This window comes from Natrix helvetica (assembly GCF_964273705.1).
Source record: "Natrix helvetica genome assembly, chromosome: 12".
NCBI classification, from domain to species: Eukaryota; Metazoa; Chordata; class Lepidosauria; order Squamata; family Natricidae; genus Natrix; species Natrix helvetica.
Genome location: NC_138556.1, coordinates 9207629 through 9221236, shown reverse-complemented (window position 1 = coordinate 9221236; position 13608 = coordinate 9207629). Strand labels below are relative to the sequence as shown.

Below are 13608 nucleotides of genomic sequence, written 5' to 3'. Positions count from 1 at the left end.
TGATAGATATGAATATTAGATAGATATAGATATAGATATATAAATAAAACATGTTTTTGTGTGCGTGTATCCACATATGTATTTAAACATGCATTTTGATATGCACGCATTGAGCTACATCTTATATAAAAACGGGCCCCTGCACTGCGTGCACAAAACGCGTCCCAACTTGCTTGCAAGTTTTGCAAACCGGAGATAAATTTCCTCTTCCTTTGCGTTGTTTATAAACTTAAAGCGATCCAAGCCAAACTCCGCCCCCTCCCTCACAAAGCGCCTGTCAGATTCCTTCCTGCCCGCCCCGCCTCCCAGGTAGCCCCGCCCCCATCAAGAAGCCGGGCTTTTCCCTGTTCAGCCTAGTCATCTTATCCTTGCCCCTCCCCCTCCCCCTGATTGGTTGATACCCTTCTCCCACCTCCTCCGATTCGCCTCCGGATTGGCTCGACCTTATCCACCGGCCCTCATTGGATGACGGGAATTCTGAGGTGCGGCGTCGCCATTGGCTGGCCGCCGGAGGGCTAGGAACCCGGATGTGTCTGCGAAGGTCCGGCTTATCGGCGGTATCATGGCGGGTAACGTGGCCCCGGACCCCCAGGGCCCCCCCGCGGGACAGGAAGGCGCCCAGTTCTTCCTCCAAGCAGGTGAGAGAGAACCGGCGTGGGGTTGTTCCCTTCGGGGCATCCATGGGAGGAGGTTCCCGGATCTAGGGCTTTCAAAGATAATATAAAATCGAGCCTCCATGTTCAAGAGCAGTATATCGTTCCTACGCATACGAATGGGGAAAGAGCGGGCTGTCGGGTTGCGCCTTTAAGACCTTTCACCGAGATGGAGGAATCCTAGCCTCTGGCGGAACTCGGGGGTGGGGAGGGGGGCGGGTTCCCCTCTCTCCAGAGAGGAGTGTCGGGACTACAGTTCCTATCATTCCCGGCTGCGTGGGATTCGAGCTTTGGAAGCGAACGTCATAAATGGATGCAGGAGGAGGAGGAGGAGAGCTGGATGACGTCCGCCTTGCTTGCAGAGAGGAAGCGTGAGGATAACGAGAAGTGTAATAACGACAACAACCCCAGTGATACCCGTTGTCATCGGGGCACTTGGCACCATGTCCAAGAATTTTACAAAACACAGCAACAGATGCCAGCTTCCTGCAATAAACACCAGCGGAACTGCAAAAAACTGCGTTACTCGGAACATCTTATATTTTAAGAAGGTCCTTGGTTGATCCCTAGGACGCTGGCAGCAAACCGTATCAACCATTAGCACCAGTCACTGGTATTTGTAGTGCATTTTTGAATGTTCAGTTGGCTGAGTTTCATGTTTAATGAATAAAGTAAATAACAACAACAACAACAACAACAACAACAACAACTAAAGAGCTACCTCACTACTTGGAAATTCTAAATTTATCGGGCTTGAACATTCTGATTCTACAAAAAACCACCCTACTTGGAACAGGTTATATCCTCTGACGTTACCTTAACAGTTCCTAGGTCCTTGGTTAGGACTCGAGCTGTTGAGCTGCCAACCAGCCACAAAGGCCGTGAATCTCACCAAAGATTAATCTAATAATAATAACAATTACAACAATAATAAAATCATCTCACCAAAGATTAACCTAATAATAATAATAATAATAATAATAATAATAATAATAATAATAATAATAATAATAATAATAATAATAATAATAATAATAATAATAGTTTAATAATGAATAAAGTATAATAATAATACTTGTAAATAACAGGGCAAAGAAAGAGGGAGGAGGGTGAAAACTGGAATGCTTGCTCTCAATGGAGGGTGTTATGCATGGAGGAAGAGCCTTGAAATGGCACGAAAGGAAAGAGAAATACAACACAGATGATAAGGGGTGCCTATAGGCTAAATAAATAGTCAAGGTTATGTTTTTCTAAGTTGCAATGTATGGCTGGGAAAATTGGACCATAAGAAAGGCTAAGCGCCAAAAAATTGACTCCTGCAAGTCCCTTGGACTGCAAGGCAATCAAACTGGTCAGTCCTAGAGGAGATCAACCCTAACTGCTCTTTAGAAGGCCAGATCCTGAAGATGAAACTCAAATACTTTGGCCACCTAAGGAGAAGGAAAGACTCCCTGGAGAAGAGCCTAATGCGGGGAGTGATTGAGGGCAAAAGAAGAATGGGACAACAGAGAAGGAGGTGGCTGGATGGAGTCACTGAAGCAGTAGGCGTGAGCTTAAATGGACTCCAGAGGATGGTAGAGGACAGGAAGGCCTGGAGGAATGGTGTCCATGGGGTCGCGATGTGTCGGACAGAGCTTTGTAACTAACAACAAAGTCTAAGGAAGAGAAGGACTCAGGGTGATAGCAGTCTTCCAGTCTTTTAAAATAGAATACAGCTGCAAGGGACCTTGGAGCTCTTCTAGTCCAGCCCCCTGCTCAGACAGGAGAACCTATACCATTTCAGATAAGTAACTGTCTAGTCTCTTCTTAAAAACCTCCAGTGATGAAGCACCCAGGATTTCTGGAGTCCAGCTGTTCCACTGTTTAATTGTCTTCCCTGTTAGGAAGTTTCTCCTTAATTTCAGGTTGCTTCTCTCTTTGATTAGTTTCCAACCATTGTTTCTTATCCAGTGCTTTGGAAAATAAGTTGACCCCCCTCTTCTTTGTGTCAGCCCCTCAAATACTGGAATACTGCTATCAAGTCACCCCTAATTATCATTTTCTTCCTCAGATAGTCTTCCTCAGATAGAAAGCCCATACAGAGAGTCGTAAGGGCAGTGGAGAAGATTATAGGAAGCTTTGAGCTCTAAGCATATGGCGATGTGCTTAGATTATAAGCAGTATCATTCAGGATACTGCTTATAATCGCCATATGTTTAGAGCTTGAAACATTGTTAGAGACCCCACACACCCACTCTACAGACTGTTTCTGTTGCTCCCCTCTGGGAGGAGGTTTCGAAGTATTTCCAGCAGGACTACTAGGTTTTGTAACAGGTTTGTTCCCTAAGCCATCCATCTGATAAATTTAAAAGATTCGTTTTTCTCGCCATATGCATGTATACATCCAAAATTAGACTGTGCTGTTTCCCTGTGTCATATAATATATGTGGGTATATGCATATTTTTATTTATTAGTCATGTTTATGTAGCATATACTGGAGGTGGCAGCCCTTTGAGAGCTGTACGCAATGAAATTTCATTTTAATATATGCCGATTAGAGTACATTTGAAGTGACAAGTTATTCTAAGTCTAAGTCCAGTATTTGAGGGGCTGCCACAGAAAAGAGAGGATCTACCTATTTTTCAATACTAGTAACGTAAACCAAAGTAAACAGATGGAAACTCATCAAGAAGAGAGCCAACCTAGGAAGAATTTCCTGATAGGGAGAACAATTAATCAGTGAAAATGACTTCCCTGTAGGTGCTCCAACACTGCAGGCTTTTAAAAAGAGATTGGATAAGCCATATGTGAGGAATGGGTATAGGGTTTCTCCTTGAGCGCACTAGAAGATTGGACTAGACGACCTCCAAGGTCCCTTCCAAATCTGCGTTTCTCTATTTCTATGTTTGAAAAACAGGAAAGTATTTCTGGGGGGGTCCTAGTTTCTACTACATTACTCACTTTTCCAAACTAGCCTGCTGAAATGTAGGGAGTAGAAAAGTGCAGTACTGCAGGCTACTTCTGCTGATTGCTGGCTGCCTGCAATTTGGCAGTTCGATTCTCACCAGGCTCAAGGTTGACTCAGCCTTCCCTCCTTCCGAGGTGGGTAAAATGAGGACCCAGATTGTTGGGGGCAAGAGGATGACTCTGTAAACCCCTTAGAGAGGGCTGTAAAAGGACTATGAAGCGGTATATAAGACTATGTGCTATTGCTATTGCTATATCTGGATTGAAATGTTGGGAATTAAGTTATGATTTTTTTTAAAAAAATGCTGACTCTTGGAATTTTTGCTACTTATGTTTCCCTTGGATGTATCATTTTTAATTGTTTCCTTTCTTAGTTTTCTTGTTGGGTGTATGTTTTTGCTCTTTCAGGAAAATGTTTTTTGAAAAGTGGAAGAGGAACGGTTACTCTAATAGTTACTGCTGAGACCAGAGTTTCAGAGTTTCATTTACAAAATGAAACAACATCCAAATAAAACTGTCCTTTGTAAATACAAAAAAAGAAAAGAAAAAAAGAATCATTTCTGGAACTGAAAGTCAGCTGCACCTGCAAAGGATGGGCCAAAATTTGCTGGGTTGTACTAGCAATGGGAGCAGCTGGCTGTACATGATAAATTACTAGATAGCTGATGGCATAGGTGCATGGAATAATGTTTTTGTATTTTTATTTAGTCCTTCGTTAGCTTAACAGAGCCAGGATGGATAAATATCAATGATTTAAATTGGTTTAGTTCATTCAGCATGAAATGTAGCGTGAGGATGTCTATTCTGCAATATTAGGACTGTTGGTGAGTGAATCGTGGAATAGAGATGATAGTTTCTCTTTAAAAATTATGATTTAAATCAAGTTGATTTAAATCAGTGTTTCTCAATCTGGGCAACTTGAAGATGCCTGGACTTCAAGTCCCAGAATTCCCCAGCCAGCGAATGCTGGCTGGGGAATTCTGGGAGTTGAAGTCCGGACATCTTCAAGTTGCCCAGATTGAGAAACACTGATTTAAATGAAGCCTTTTTACTAGTGATTTAAATCGACTTGATTTAAATCAAATCCACCCAGAACGCAGCTGTATTTTTTTCACTGCCATGTTACTGTTGCAGGAGGACCAAATCCCAAATTGTTCTTGTCTGTATCCAAATACAAATTCTTGCTTTTTTCTTCTCTTCCAGTAATTTCACTGTTCTCAGACTATGGCTGGTACATCCTCTTCGCTCTTATTACCGTTTATCTGCTCGTACAAAAACTCTCCAAAAATCTTGAAGGCGCTAAAGGATCCAGTGTGCCCATAACAGCTATAGGTCAGTGGTGAAACTCAAAACATTTTCGCTACCGGTTCTGTGGGTGTAGCTTGGTGGGCGTGGCTTGGTGGTCATGTGACCGGATGGGCGTGGCTGCACAACTGACTCACACACAATGTAAAAGCAGCTGGACTTCACACAAAATGACCCCTGCAACAAGCAGGAACCTCACAGACCATCAGGCACAGCTGATTGTTACACAGCTGATCATCAAAAGTTTTTTAAAGTTTTTAAAAACTTTTTAAAGCATTTTTTAATTACCGGTTCAGGCAAACGGTAGCATTTTTTTACTACCGGTTGGGTTGAAGTGGCCCAAACCAGTAGCATTTCACCCCTGATATAGGTGTGATGAATAATACTCTCAACTGACTTTCTTTCTATCTCTGCACAACTTTAGATCTTTATGCAGTAGATCAGGGTACATTTATTATTGCCAGTGCTAAAAAAATGTATTAATTAGTTATCAAGGTGAATTTCTCTTCTTGAACAGAGTAGGTAAGCCTACGAAAACTGGGAAGATGATATTAACTCCTCCCCTGTAGGTTTCCATGTAGAATCTCCTCGGAGCAAGAATCTCCATTTTACTTAATTTATTCTGCAAAGCTGCAATAAAATTTCAGCAATTGCTTGTTCGTATTGTGCTATTTATCTGCCCCTGCTGCTAATAGATAATGTGATCATCATCTTCACAGAACTAAGGATGAGGCATCCCTCTTATTTTATTTTATTTTTCATTGCACATCGTACAATGAAATTAAATGCCATCTTCGGTGTACATTATAACTATAAAAATACAAAGACACATCCTTCACGTGCTATATAATTGAAACTGAAAACCTGATATTGCATTAATATTGCACTATACAATAGAATTCAATATAGTTCCTGCCCTGGGATAGAAGCTGTTTTTCAGCCGATTTGTCCTTGTTTTTATTGTCCTGTACCGTCTGCCAGATGGTAATAGTTTTAAAAAAAAGGGGTGCCCAGGATGAGATGGATCTTTAAGAATGTTTTGAACTTTCTTAAGGCAGCGGGAGCTATAAAGCTCTTCCAAAGAGGGAAGATCCATGATCCTCTGGGCAATGACGTTGACCCTCTGGAGTGCTGTTCTATCTGCCACTGTGCAATTGGCAAACCATAGACAGGTGCAGTAAGTTAAAATACCCTCTATGGCGCATCAATAGAAGGTCAGCAGCAGTTTTCTATTCGGTTGTTGTTTCTAGAGAAGTCTCAGATAGAATAATCTCTGCTGGGCCCTTTTGACCAGGGCTGCAATGTGAGCGCCCCAGGTCAGGTCCTCTTTTATGATAACACCCAGAAACTTAAAACTGTGATTTGTGAAACAGCAAAATATAATTCAAGAATTCCTGGTTCTTGAAATTCCAAACTGTGTGTTTCTCTGAACCAATTTCATTGTATCCATGATGTACAATGACAATAAAAGCTATTATGATGATGAGTGGAAGGAGTGGATCCCTTTTTGAGGTTTGTGGAATTTGTGTCTGCTGGGATTGATTGAGGAAAGTTGTCTATGTGTAGAAGTAAACTTATATAATGTTCTGGGTTAGCCAGTCCTGCTTATCCCTTCCATTTTGATAAGGTAGACTTTCAGATTAAACATGTTTTTCCCCCCAAAAAAACTTAGCTTTCTTCAATTCTTCTTGTTTTGGTTTAGCTTATTTGTTTAAGAGGGCTAAGGATAACAGGAATGGTTAACAACTTCCTGGTGGAATTATTCTGGTGAATAATTTTAAGCCAGATAGAAGAGATTAACTCTTAAGCAGCAGTGGCAAATTAAACTAAGGCAAGTTTCGGTATCGGAAGAGATGAAAAACCACAAGGCTAGTGCAAATGTATGATTTCTAGCAGACTTTAAGCTTTTGTTAACTCTCTCTTGGGATTGATTCAGAACCAGACGATGTGGTTAAACAGCAAGAAGCTCTCCTAGCTGCCCGAATGAAGATGCAGGAACAATTGAATGTCCAAGCAGAGAAGTTCAAGGAAAAACAGAAAATGGTATGTCTCAGCCAGATGGCTTTGTTTCAGATACTAAAGCAGCTGTTCAGAGAACTCCTACTGCCTGCAGCAACATTATAAGACTGGCAGTTATAAGTGTGTTTTCTATTCAAAAGCATGAGGAAAATATACAGACATTTGATTGGGAGCCTGCACCCCCCAAAAAATGAAAAATTAGCACCGTAAATAGAATTTTAAGGTGCAATTTGGGATCTTTGCTCTAAAGAGCTAATTTAGAATTTGGCACCGCAGTTTCTATTCTGTTGCGCTCGGGCACAAGGCACTCAGTGTGATATATATATCTGCTGAACAAAACTCCGCATTGGCAACAGGAAGGGCATCCGGCCATTAAACACTGCTAGCTCCATTCACCTGCCCAGACTCTAACCCCCAAGGGATTATGGAGTCGTTAAAAGAAAGATGATTAAACCATGCAACCAGGCTTATTTGCTTGATGGTCTGATGCAGTATGTGATGGTGGGATGTAAAATAGATATAGTGGCTTAGTGTGGCGTGTGAACTAGGTTACTCTGGTTTGTCCATCAGAGTTGGTAAAGTAAACCATAACTTAATATAATATGTGAACCTGTTCAGTTTGGATTGCTTGGCTGTAGCCTAATGACTTGAAATGTTCAGAAACACTACACTGTGTATATTCTTTCCCTTCTACAGAGCTGGAATAGCTGAAGTTTGCAAGCCTGGAGGAAATTAGCTAGCTATAAAAGTGAACTGCACTCTCTGTTAATTTCACCATGCTATCTCAGCAACTGTCCAAATTGTCTGCTTCCATTCCAAATAACTTGTTTAGTTAACCTGGCCATGAAAGTAGCTTCCTGTGACATCGGTATCAGCTGGTTTGCTTATTCCTTTCTCTTCACATTGGAGAGAGAAGACGCTGTAAAATCTATTCTGGTTTAAGGATTTCTCTAGGACCAGCCACTGAAAGAATTATTTTTATAGCTGCAAAAATGTTAATTTTGATAGAGCATTTTAATGTCCTTGTTCAAACTACTTCGCTTGCCTCATTGGAGGCTTTTTCCTGAAAAAAGCAACTCTTGTGAATAGAAGAGAAGAGTTAGAGTAGAGTAGAATAGAATAGAATAGAATAGAATAGAATAGAATTCTTTATTGGCCAAGTGTGATTGGACACACAAGGAATTTGTCTTTGGAATAGGTGTACTCCTGCATAGAGAATTTAATTCTCATCTCCCGATGCTAGCTCTTTTCATTTTGGTCTGCCTTCATCAAGCTTGCTCATTGGATACTATACTCCCCAACTTTGTGTTTTCAAGATAATGTTGGACTTCAGCTCCAGTGATTCCCTTTAGTTTACACTGGCTGGCATTATCAGAGTTGAAGCCTATCAAATTTTAGGAGACCAAATGGAGAAAGCCATAGGGAGGTGTCCACCACTTCCCTTCTTTCTGCGGTCTTTCTATTTTTGATTTGGGAAGCCTGTATGGCAGCCTGGAGGGGCGCCCCAATTCTGCGATTCGGCGGAAAGATCATTTCCTTCTAATCTTCTTCATGCCCCTTTTGCTCTTCAGCTCGAAGAGGAGAAGAGAAAGCAAAAGATAGCCATGTGGGAAAGCATGCAGGAAGGGAAAAGCTACAAGGCGACACTCCAACACAACCAGGTTGGTTTCTTCTGCTGAGTGAGAGAACTGTTCGGATTTGAAAAGATGAGCCTGGAATCTTGGGGTCTGAATGAGTTTTTCCACTACATTTCAGGAACCCACGCCTGACGCTTCCACATCGACAACTGTTGTAAAGCCAAAACCCAACAAAAAGCCCTTACGAGGGGAGGGTAAGTTCTGAACCAAGAATTATGTGTGTCTGTCTGTCTGTTCTTCTGTCTATCTGTCTGATAATAAGTGATCTTGGAAAGTGGATCATTTTTCCACATGGTACTCTTTGCTTCCTTCCATCGCGCTCTGCATCCCATGGTTTTGGAAACCTGAATATAAAACTCTTACAATCTGGTTGTCCCTCCAGAAAATTTTTGGTTTTTCTTCCTTAGTGTATTGTTCCTGAGTCAGTTGTTTATTTTTTTATTATTGCAGGTTGTCTTGTCATTGGGCGACTAAGTTTTGTGTGTCCCTACTTGTGATTCAATCACACATTCAAATCCTGGTCAGCATGAAGATGTCGACAAGGCACGCTGGGAAGTTTGGTTAATCAACATCTGGAGCACCACAAGCTTCAAATCTTTTGTGTATCTTGTTGGAGAATGTTGGTGCTTCTCAGTGTCCCTTTTGGTTTTAATACCTGCTGTTGACCTCTTTCGCAGAGCTGGCCTTACTCTTAGGTGATCCCTGGGTGTGCGATTAGCACTGGGTGGATCTGCGTTTGCTCCCTAGTGGAGACATAGAAAGTAAAATCCTTATAGTGTAAAGATATAAAAAGATGGTTCTGTCTTAAAGATCATTGGACCTACTCAGCCATCTTGCAGAAATCAATTTGATGCTGTGATCTGAATGGAGCCAACACATTTTAATTTTTTAAAAAATATTCAGAGCATTGATGAAAATCCAAATCAAACCCTTGGTGATTCCAAAAAGAAACATCATAAGTAGCACAGCCAGAAGCTGCCACTTTTGTGACTGAGATTTGCGGAACCAAAATCAAAGTTTATAAAACTAGGTTATCTGCACCACTAGTTTAATCTAAATAAGGACTACTTCATTTATTCACATCTTTCTCTGTTATCCACTTTTGAATGATGTTCTGGATTTCCCCCCAGATCTGTATCTTCTTAGATCCTATAGTCTATATTGTTGACAACATTTCTTGCTGATAAATATTGCTTAATTACTGCCTATATCTGATTGTATTTTTAAACACAGGCATGAGCAAATCCTGCCTACATGATCCGTATTTATTTATATATCTCTGTCCTTTGAAGAAAGAATTCTTTAGTAGATTAAACTTTTTTTCCACTGCATGGTGTTACAATAGAATTAGCTGGTGTGTATCTTTCTAAATAGCCCTATTCTGACCTTAGGTTTCCCAAGAGCATGAAGCAACTCCTTGTCCCGACAAAAAAACCTTTTATTAATGCACTGTGAGTTCTGCTCATTCACATCCAGCAAAGTCTTTCAAGGGAGGATTTACAGTCACAGACCTTATCTGGCTTGGAGAGCTTGGGAGAGCCGATATCTACAAAACTTGGCAAGGAGTCTCGGAGAGTCACGAACCAATTAAGCGAACTAATTGTCTCCTGCAAACTCCACTCCCCTTTCGCTCCTCTTTTATTTCCTCCGGGAGGGGCCATTCATCATCTGGCCTTACTCCCAAGTTAACCGCTGTTCTTTAGCTGTTCCCTTCATCTGGCAACTCTGTGCATGCGCACACTGGGAACAGGCTCCAGCTGTTGGTCTTCCTCACTGATGTCTTCCTCACTGAAGGCAGCTGATAACTGGCCCTCTCTCTGCCTCCGACACAGAGCCCTCATGAGATCCTTCCCCAGACTCCAGGACTGGCCATATTCCTCCCTAACCTCCTCACTGTCTGAATCTGCTGCCAGCTCCGTTAACTGCTGGTGGGCCACAACCCTTTTCTGATATGGGATTTCCACTTACCATTAAAATCAATCTGTCAAAGAATTTACTTATAAAACTTGCCAAAAGAGGAGAAAACCCGATCAAACATGTTAGACATACAGACATTCAGTCCTAGTAGGAATTGAAAGAGAAAGCATTGATTTTACTTTTAAAGTGGTAGACAGGTTCTATTTCTTTGCAAAGGTTTACATCCTTGGTGTAAATCCAAATTTGTATGCAGTCAGTTATTATTTTGATCTGTGTAACATTTCTTAGAGTACAGATGCCAGATTTCTCCACCTACACAGGATTATTTCTCTTAAGAAAGTTTTGTTTTCTTTTGCCTTGTTGCTCTTATGCTGGTTTTGAAGAAGTCCAGATTTCCCTTTGATTGTCGCTTTAATGTATGTCCTTCCTTACCTGCCTGTCCCCTGTGGAAAATCACGTGATGAAGTTCCTCTTTCTTCTCCCAGGTTATAACCCCTTGTCTGGAGAAGGTGGTGGGACTTGTTCGTGGAGACCAGGACGCAAAGGCCCTTCCTCGGGTGGATGAGGCTAATTCTCCCGGTGTCTTCCTTGGACACCGGGGGGGGCATTAACTCTACCTCGCAACCAGGTGGCTGTTTGTGGGTTGCTTGCTTTAGGGAGTTTGGAGAGAAAGGGCAAGAAAGAAGATCGGTGATATTTTTTTTTTAATGTGCCATGCCCGTCTGTGAATTTTAGAGGTTTTTTTCCTCTGGAGTTTTTGTTCCCACCAAGTCATGGAAACCGATGTAACTGAAGTTCGCCGCTTGTTCTCTGTAGCAATCCACCTTGGATGACGTGGCTCTTCTAAATGGTGACCACACCACGAGGGCAACTGAGATTAGCAACCACTGAGCGGGGCAGTTCTTGCCGTACTCTTTTTTTTAAATCATTTCCGCTTTGTATAACCAAGGTACTGTACATAGCATTGGCAAGATATCTGTTTCTTTAGCTTATTTTTTCTATAGAGAAAACTCTTGTGCTCTAGTTTAATAAACATGTCTTAAGGCTGCAGTCCTGTATGCGTTTAAATGGAACCGTTGGAAGGAATGCCCATCGGGGTTCAGTTCCAAGCGGGGGGGAAAGACACCGGATTCATGGAAGTTGCTTGGAAAGAATGGACAGGACCACATGGTTTGTAGGTCCTGGGGAAAAGATGTCGAACATCCCTCGAAGAAGGAAAAAGGGCCGAGATGCTAAGAGTCCTTGAGCTTTATGCCCTCTCTGGGCTCCACCTTACGAGCTTCCTGTTCCTGTGTAAGAAATGTATTCTGATTGGTTGTCAGACTCCCAGGGGGCGGGGGTCTTAGCTAACTTTGTAGGCTGTGTCCCAAGCTTGCTTGAGCCGGCTGATGTAATCTTCCCAGGTGCCATGTGGTGAGATGGGTAGAGGGCTAATCCTACCTTTGTTGAATCTTGGGTGAGGGCATTTCCCTATGAATAGACCTAGCTACCTCTTTATCTCTTAAGGACATCTTAAGAGTGAGTCTGCTTCCTGCCTTAAAAACATGTTTCTCCACTTCTCATTTAGGGAAATATAACACTCTGCCTTTTCAATATTTCCTAGGATATTTCATTTTTCTAGGAGAGGGGTGGGTGCTAACTTCCTTCAGAACTAAACCTGGCCTGAACATGGATGGGAGGCTGATCGGGTGCGCATGGGATTCTGTTCTAAACCAGGTTAAATGCATTTATCTAATCAATTTATAAACAACCTGGCCACCACAGTAACACTGGGTGATGTATATAGGTCGTCCTAAACTTACGACCATTCGTTCAATGCCTGTTTCAAAGTTACAACACTGAAAAAAGTGACTTATGACCAGTCCTCACCCTTATGACTGCTGCAACATCTTTTCAACCATGTTAAAAAGGACATTTTTTTTTTGGCTAAGTGTAAGTCTATTACAGGTTAGACCAGACTAAAATAGAATAAGATCCTAGCAAAACATTGGGAACCTTTTCACATCCCATTTCTACCTCAAGGCTTGCAAAGTGCATGCTTTCCAGTTCTATCCCGAGTCATTCGCTACAAGGAATGTTCAAACGCATTTTAAGAGGGAAACTGTTTCACGTATCAAAGAGCTGAGCTGATTTCAATATGTCTTTTATACTTTATTTCTTTACATTGTTTATACAATTCACTTATAGTTATTGTGCGTATCTGACTAAATGACTAACCAGATATTTGTGATTAGATAGCCTGAGATAACACTATGTTGTAAATACGTTTATCAAGTGATAAGTTGCTGACCTACCTAGAATAGGCTTCCAGTGTGTGGGAGGTCTATTTAATTTTTGTTTGAACAAAATGAAACAAAACACTTGGTGTAAAAGAAATGGCCATTTTCCAGAAGGTTGCTTATCTAACAAATACTTAAGGATTTCTTGACTTTGGCACCCTATATTTTATGTTCCTGATTCTGTCAGTATCGTGAAACACCGGGCAAAGTCTGTATGCCAGATTAATTGTTCAGTTTCTTCACAAAAGCTTTTTGTGTGTTTCATTGGTCTATAGGATGTGTCTTTTCTCCTTGCGTAATCTTGGTGATAATCTTATCCAAGTTAGGTCAGGAAGGGTGTATTCCTCTTCTACAAGCAAGCCTAAAGCTATTGGTGGTTACCATTCCTTACCAAGTTTGTTTTTCATCCATTTGATCTGTGTGTTTGCCAGTTGTAGCAATCTGTTTTATTTATAACTCAAGCTTACACATCACCCTAAATCACCCTTTGGCCCAAGAGTTCCTTCCAGGATGAGTAATAAGAGTATCTTAAGATGCTGGATTGGAGAAGATTGTGCTAAACAATGGATGATCAAATAAGTTACAACGACTGTGTCAAAAGAAAACACGGTGATTTATACTTTGGAATAAGATACGAATTTAGCTCTGAGGAATGTAAAGCTACTTAATGTTCATAAAAGCTTTTGGTCTCATCTGGGCATACTCAGATGAAGTTTAAATACTGAAGAATTAAAATTTGGAATGAGTTGGATGTGATTCAACCCTTAAGGAAGTTGTTCTGAAAAATAGCAAGTTGCGAATTTCTTCCTGTTGTTGGTAGCTAAGAATGAAAGATGGCAAAAGTTGGCTTA

The 13608-nt window shown here is 41.3% G+C and overlaps 1 protein-coding gene across 1 annotated transcript; it reads left to right on the top strand.

The window, feature by feature from the left end:
- Positions 1-485: 485 nt before the first annotated feature.
- On the top strand, positions 486-11528 carry SELENOS (selenoprotein S). The gene is made up of 6 exons (XM_081964846.1): positions 486-638; positions 4804-4932; positions 6842-6948; positions 8496-8585; positions 8680-8755; positions 10964-11528. The coding sequence occupies exons 1-6, from the start codon at positions 563-565 to the stop codon at positions 11041-11043; spliced, it is 558 nt and encodes a 185-aa protein (XP_081820972.1). The 5' UTR covers positions 486-562; the 3' UTR covers positions 11044-11528.
- Positions 11529-13608: the final 2080 nt, after the last annotated feature.

Bases quoted from the DNA above. Each gene is read 5' to 3' on its own strand.
- SELENOS (XM_081964846.1), top strand. From the start codon at position 563: ATGGCGGGTAACGTGGCCCCGGACCCCCAGGGCCCCCCCGCGGGACAG. The intron at 4,933-6,841 runs GTCAGTGGTGAA...GGATTGATTCAG, and splicing joins TGTGCCCATAACAGCTATAG to AACCAGACGATGTGGTTAAA. The intron at 8,756-10,963 runs GTAAGTTCTGAA...TTCTTCTCCCAG, and splicing joins AAAGCCCTTACGAGGGGAGG to GTTATAACCCCTTGTCTGGA.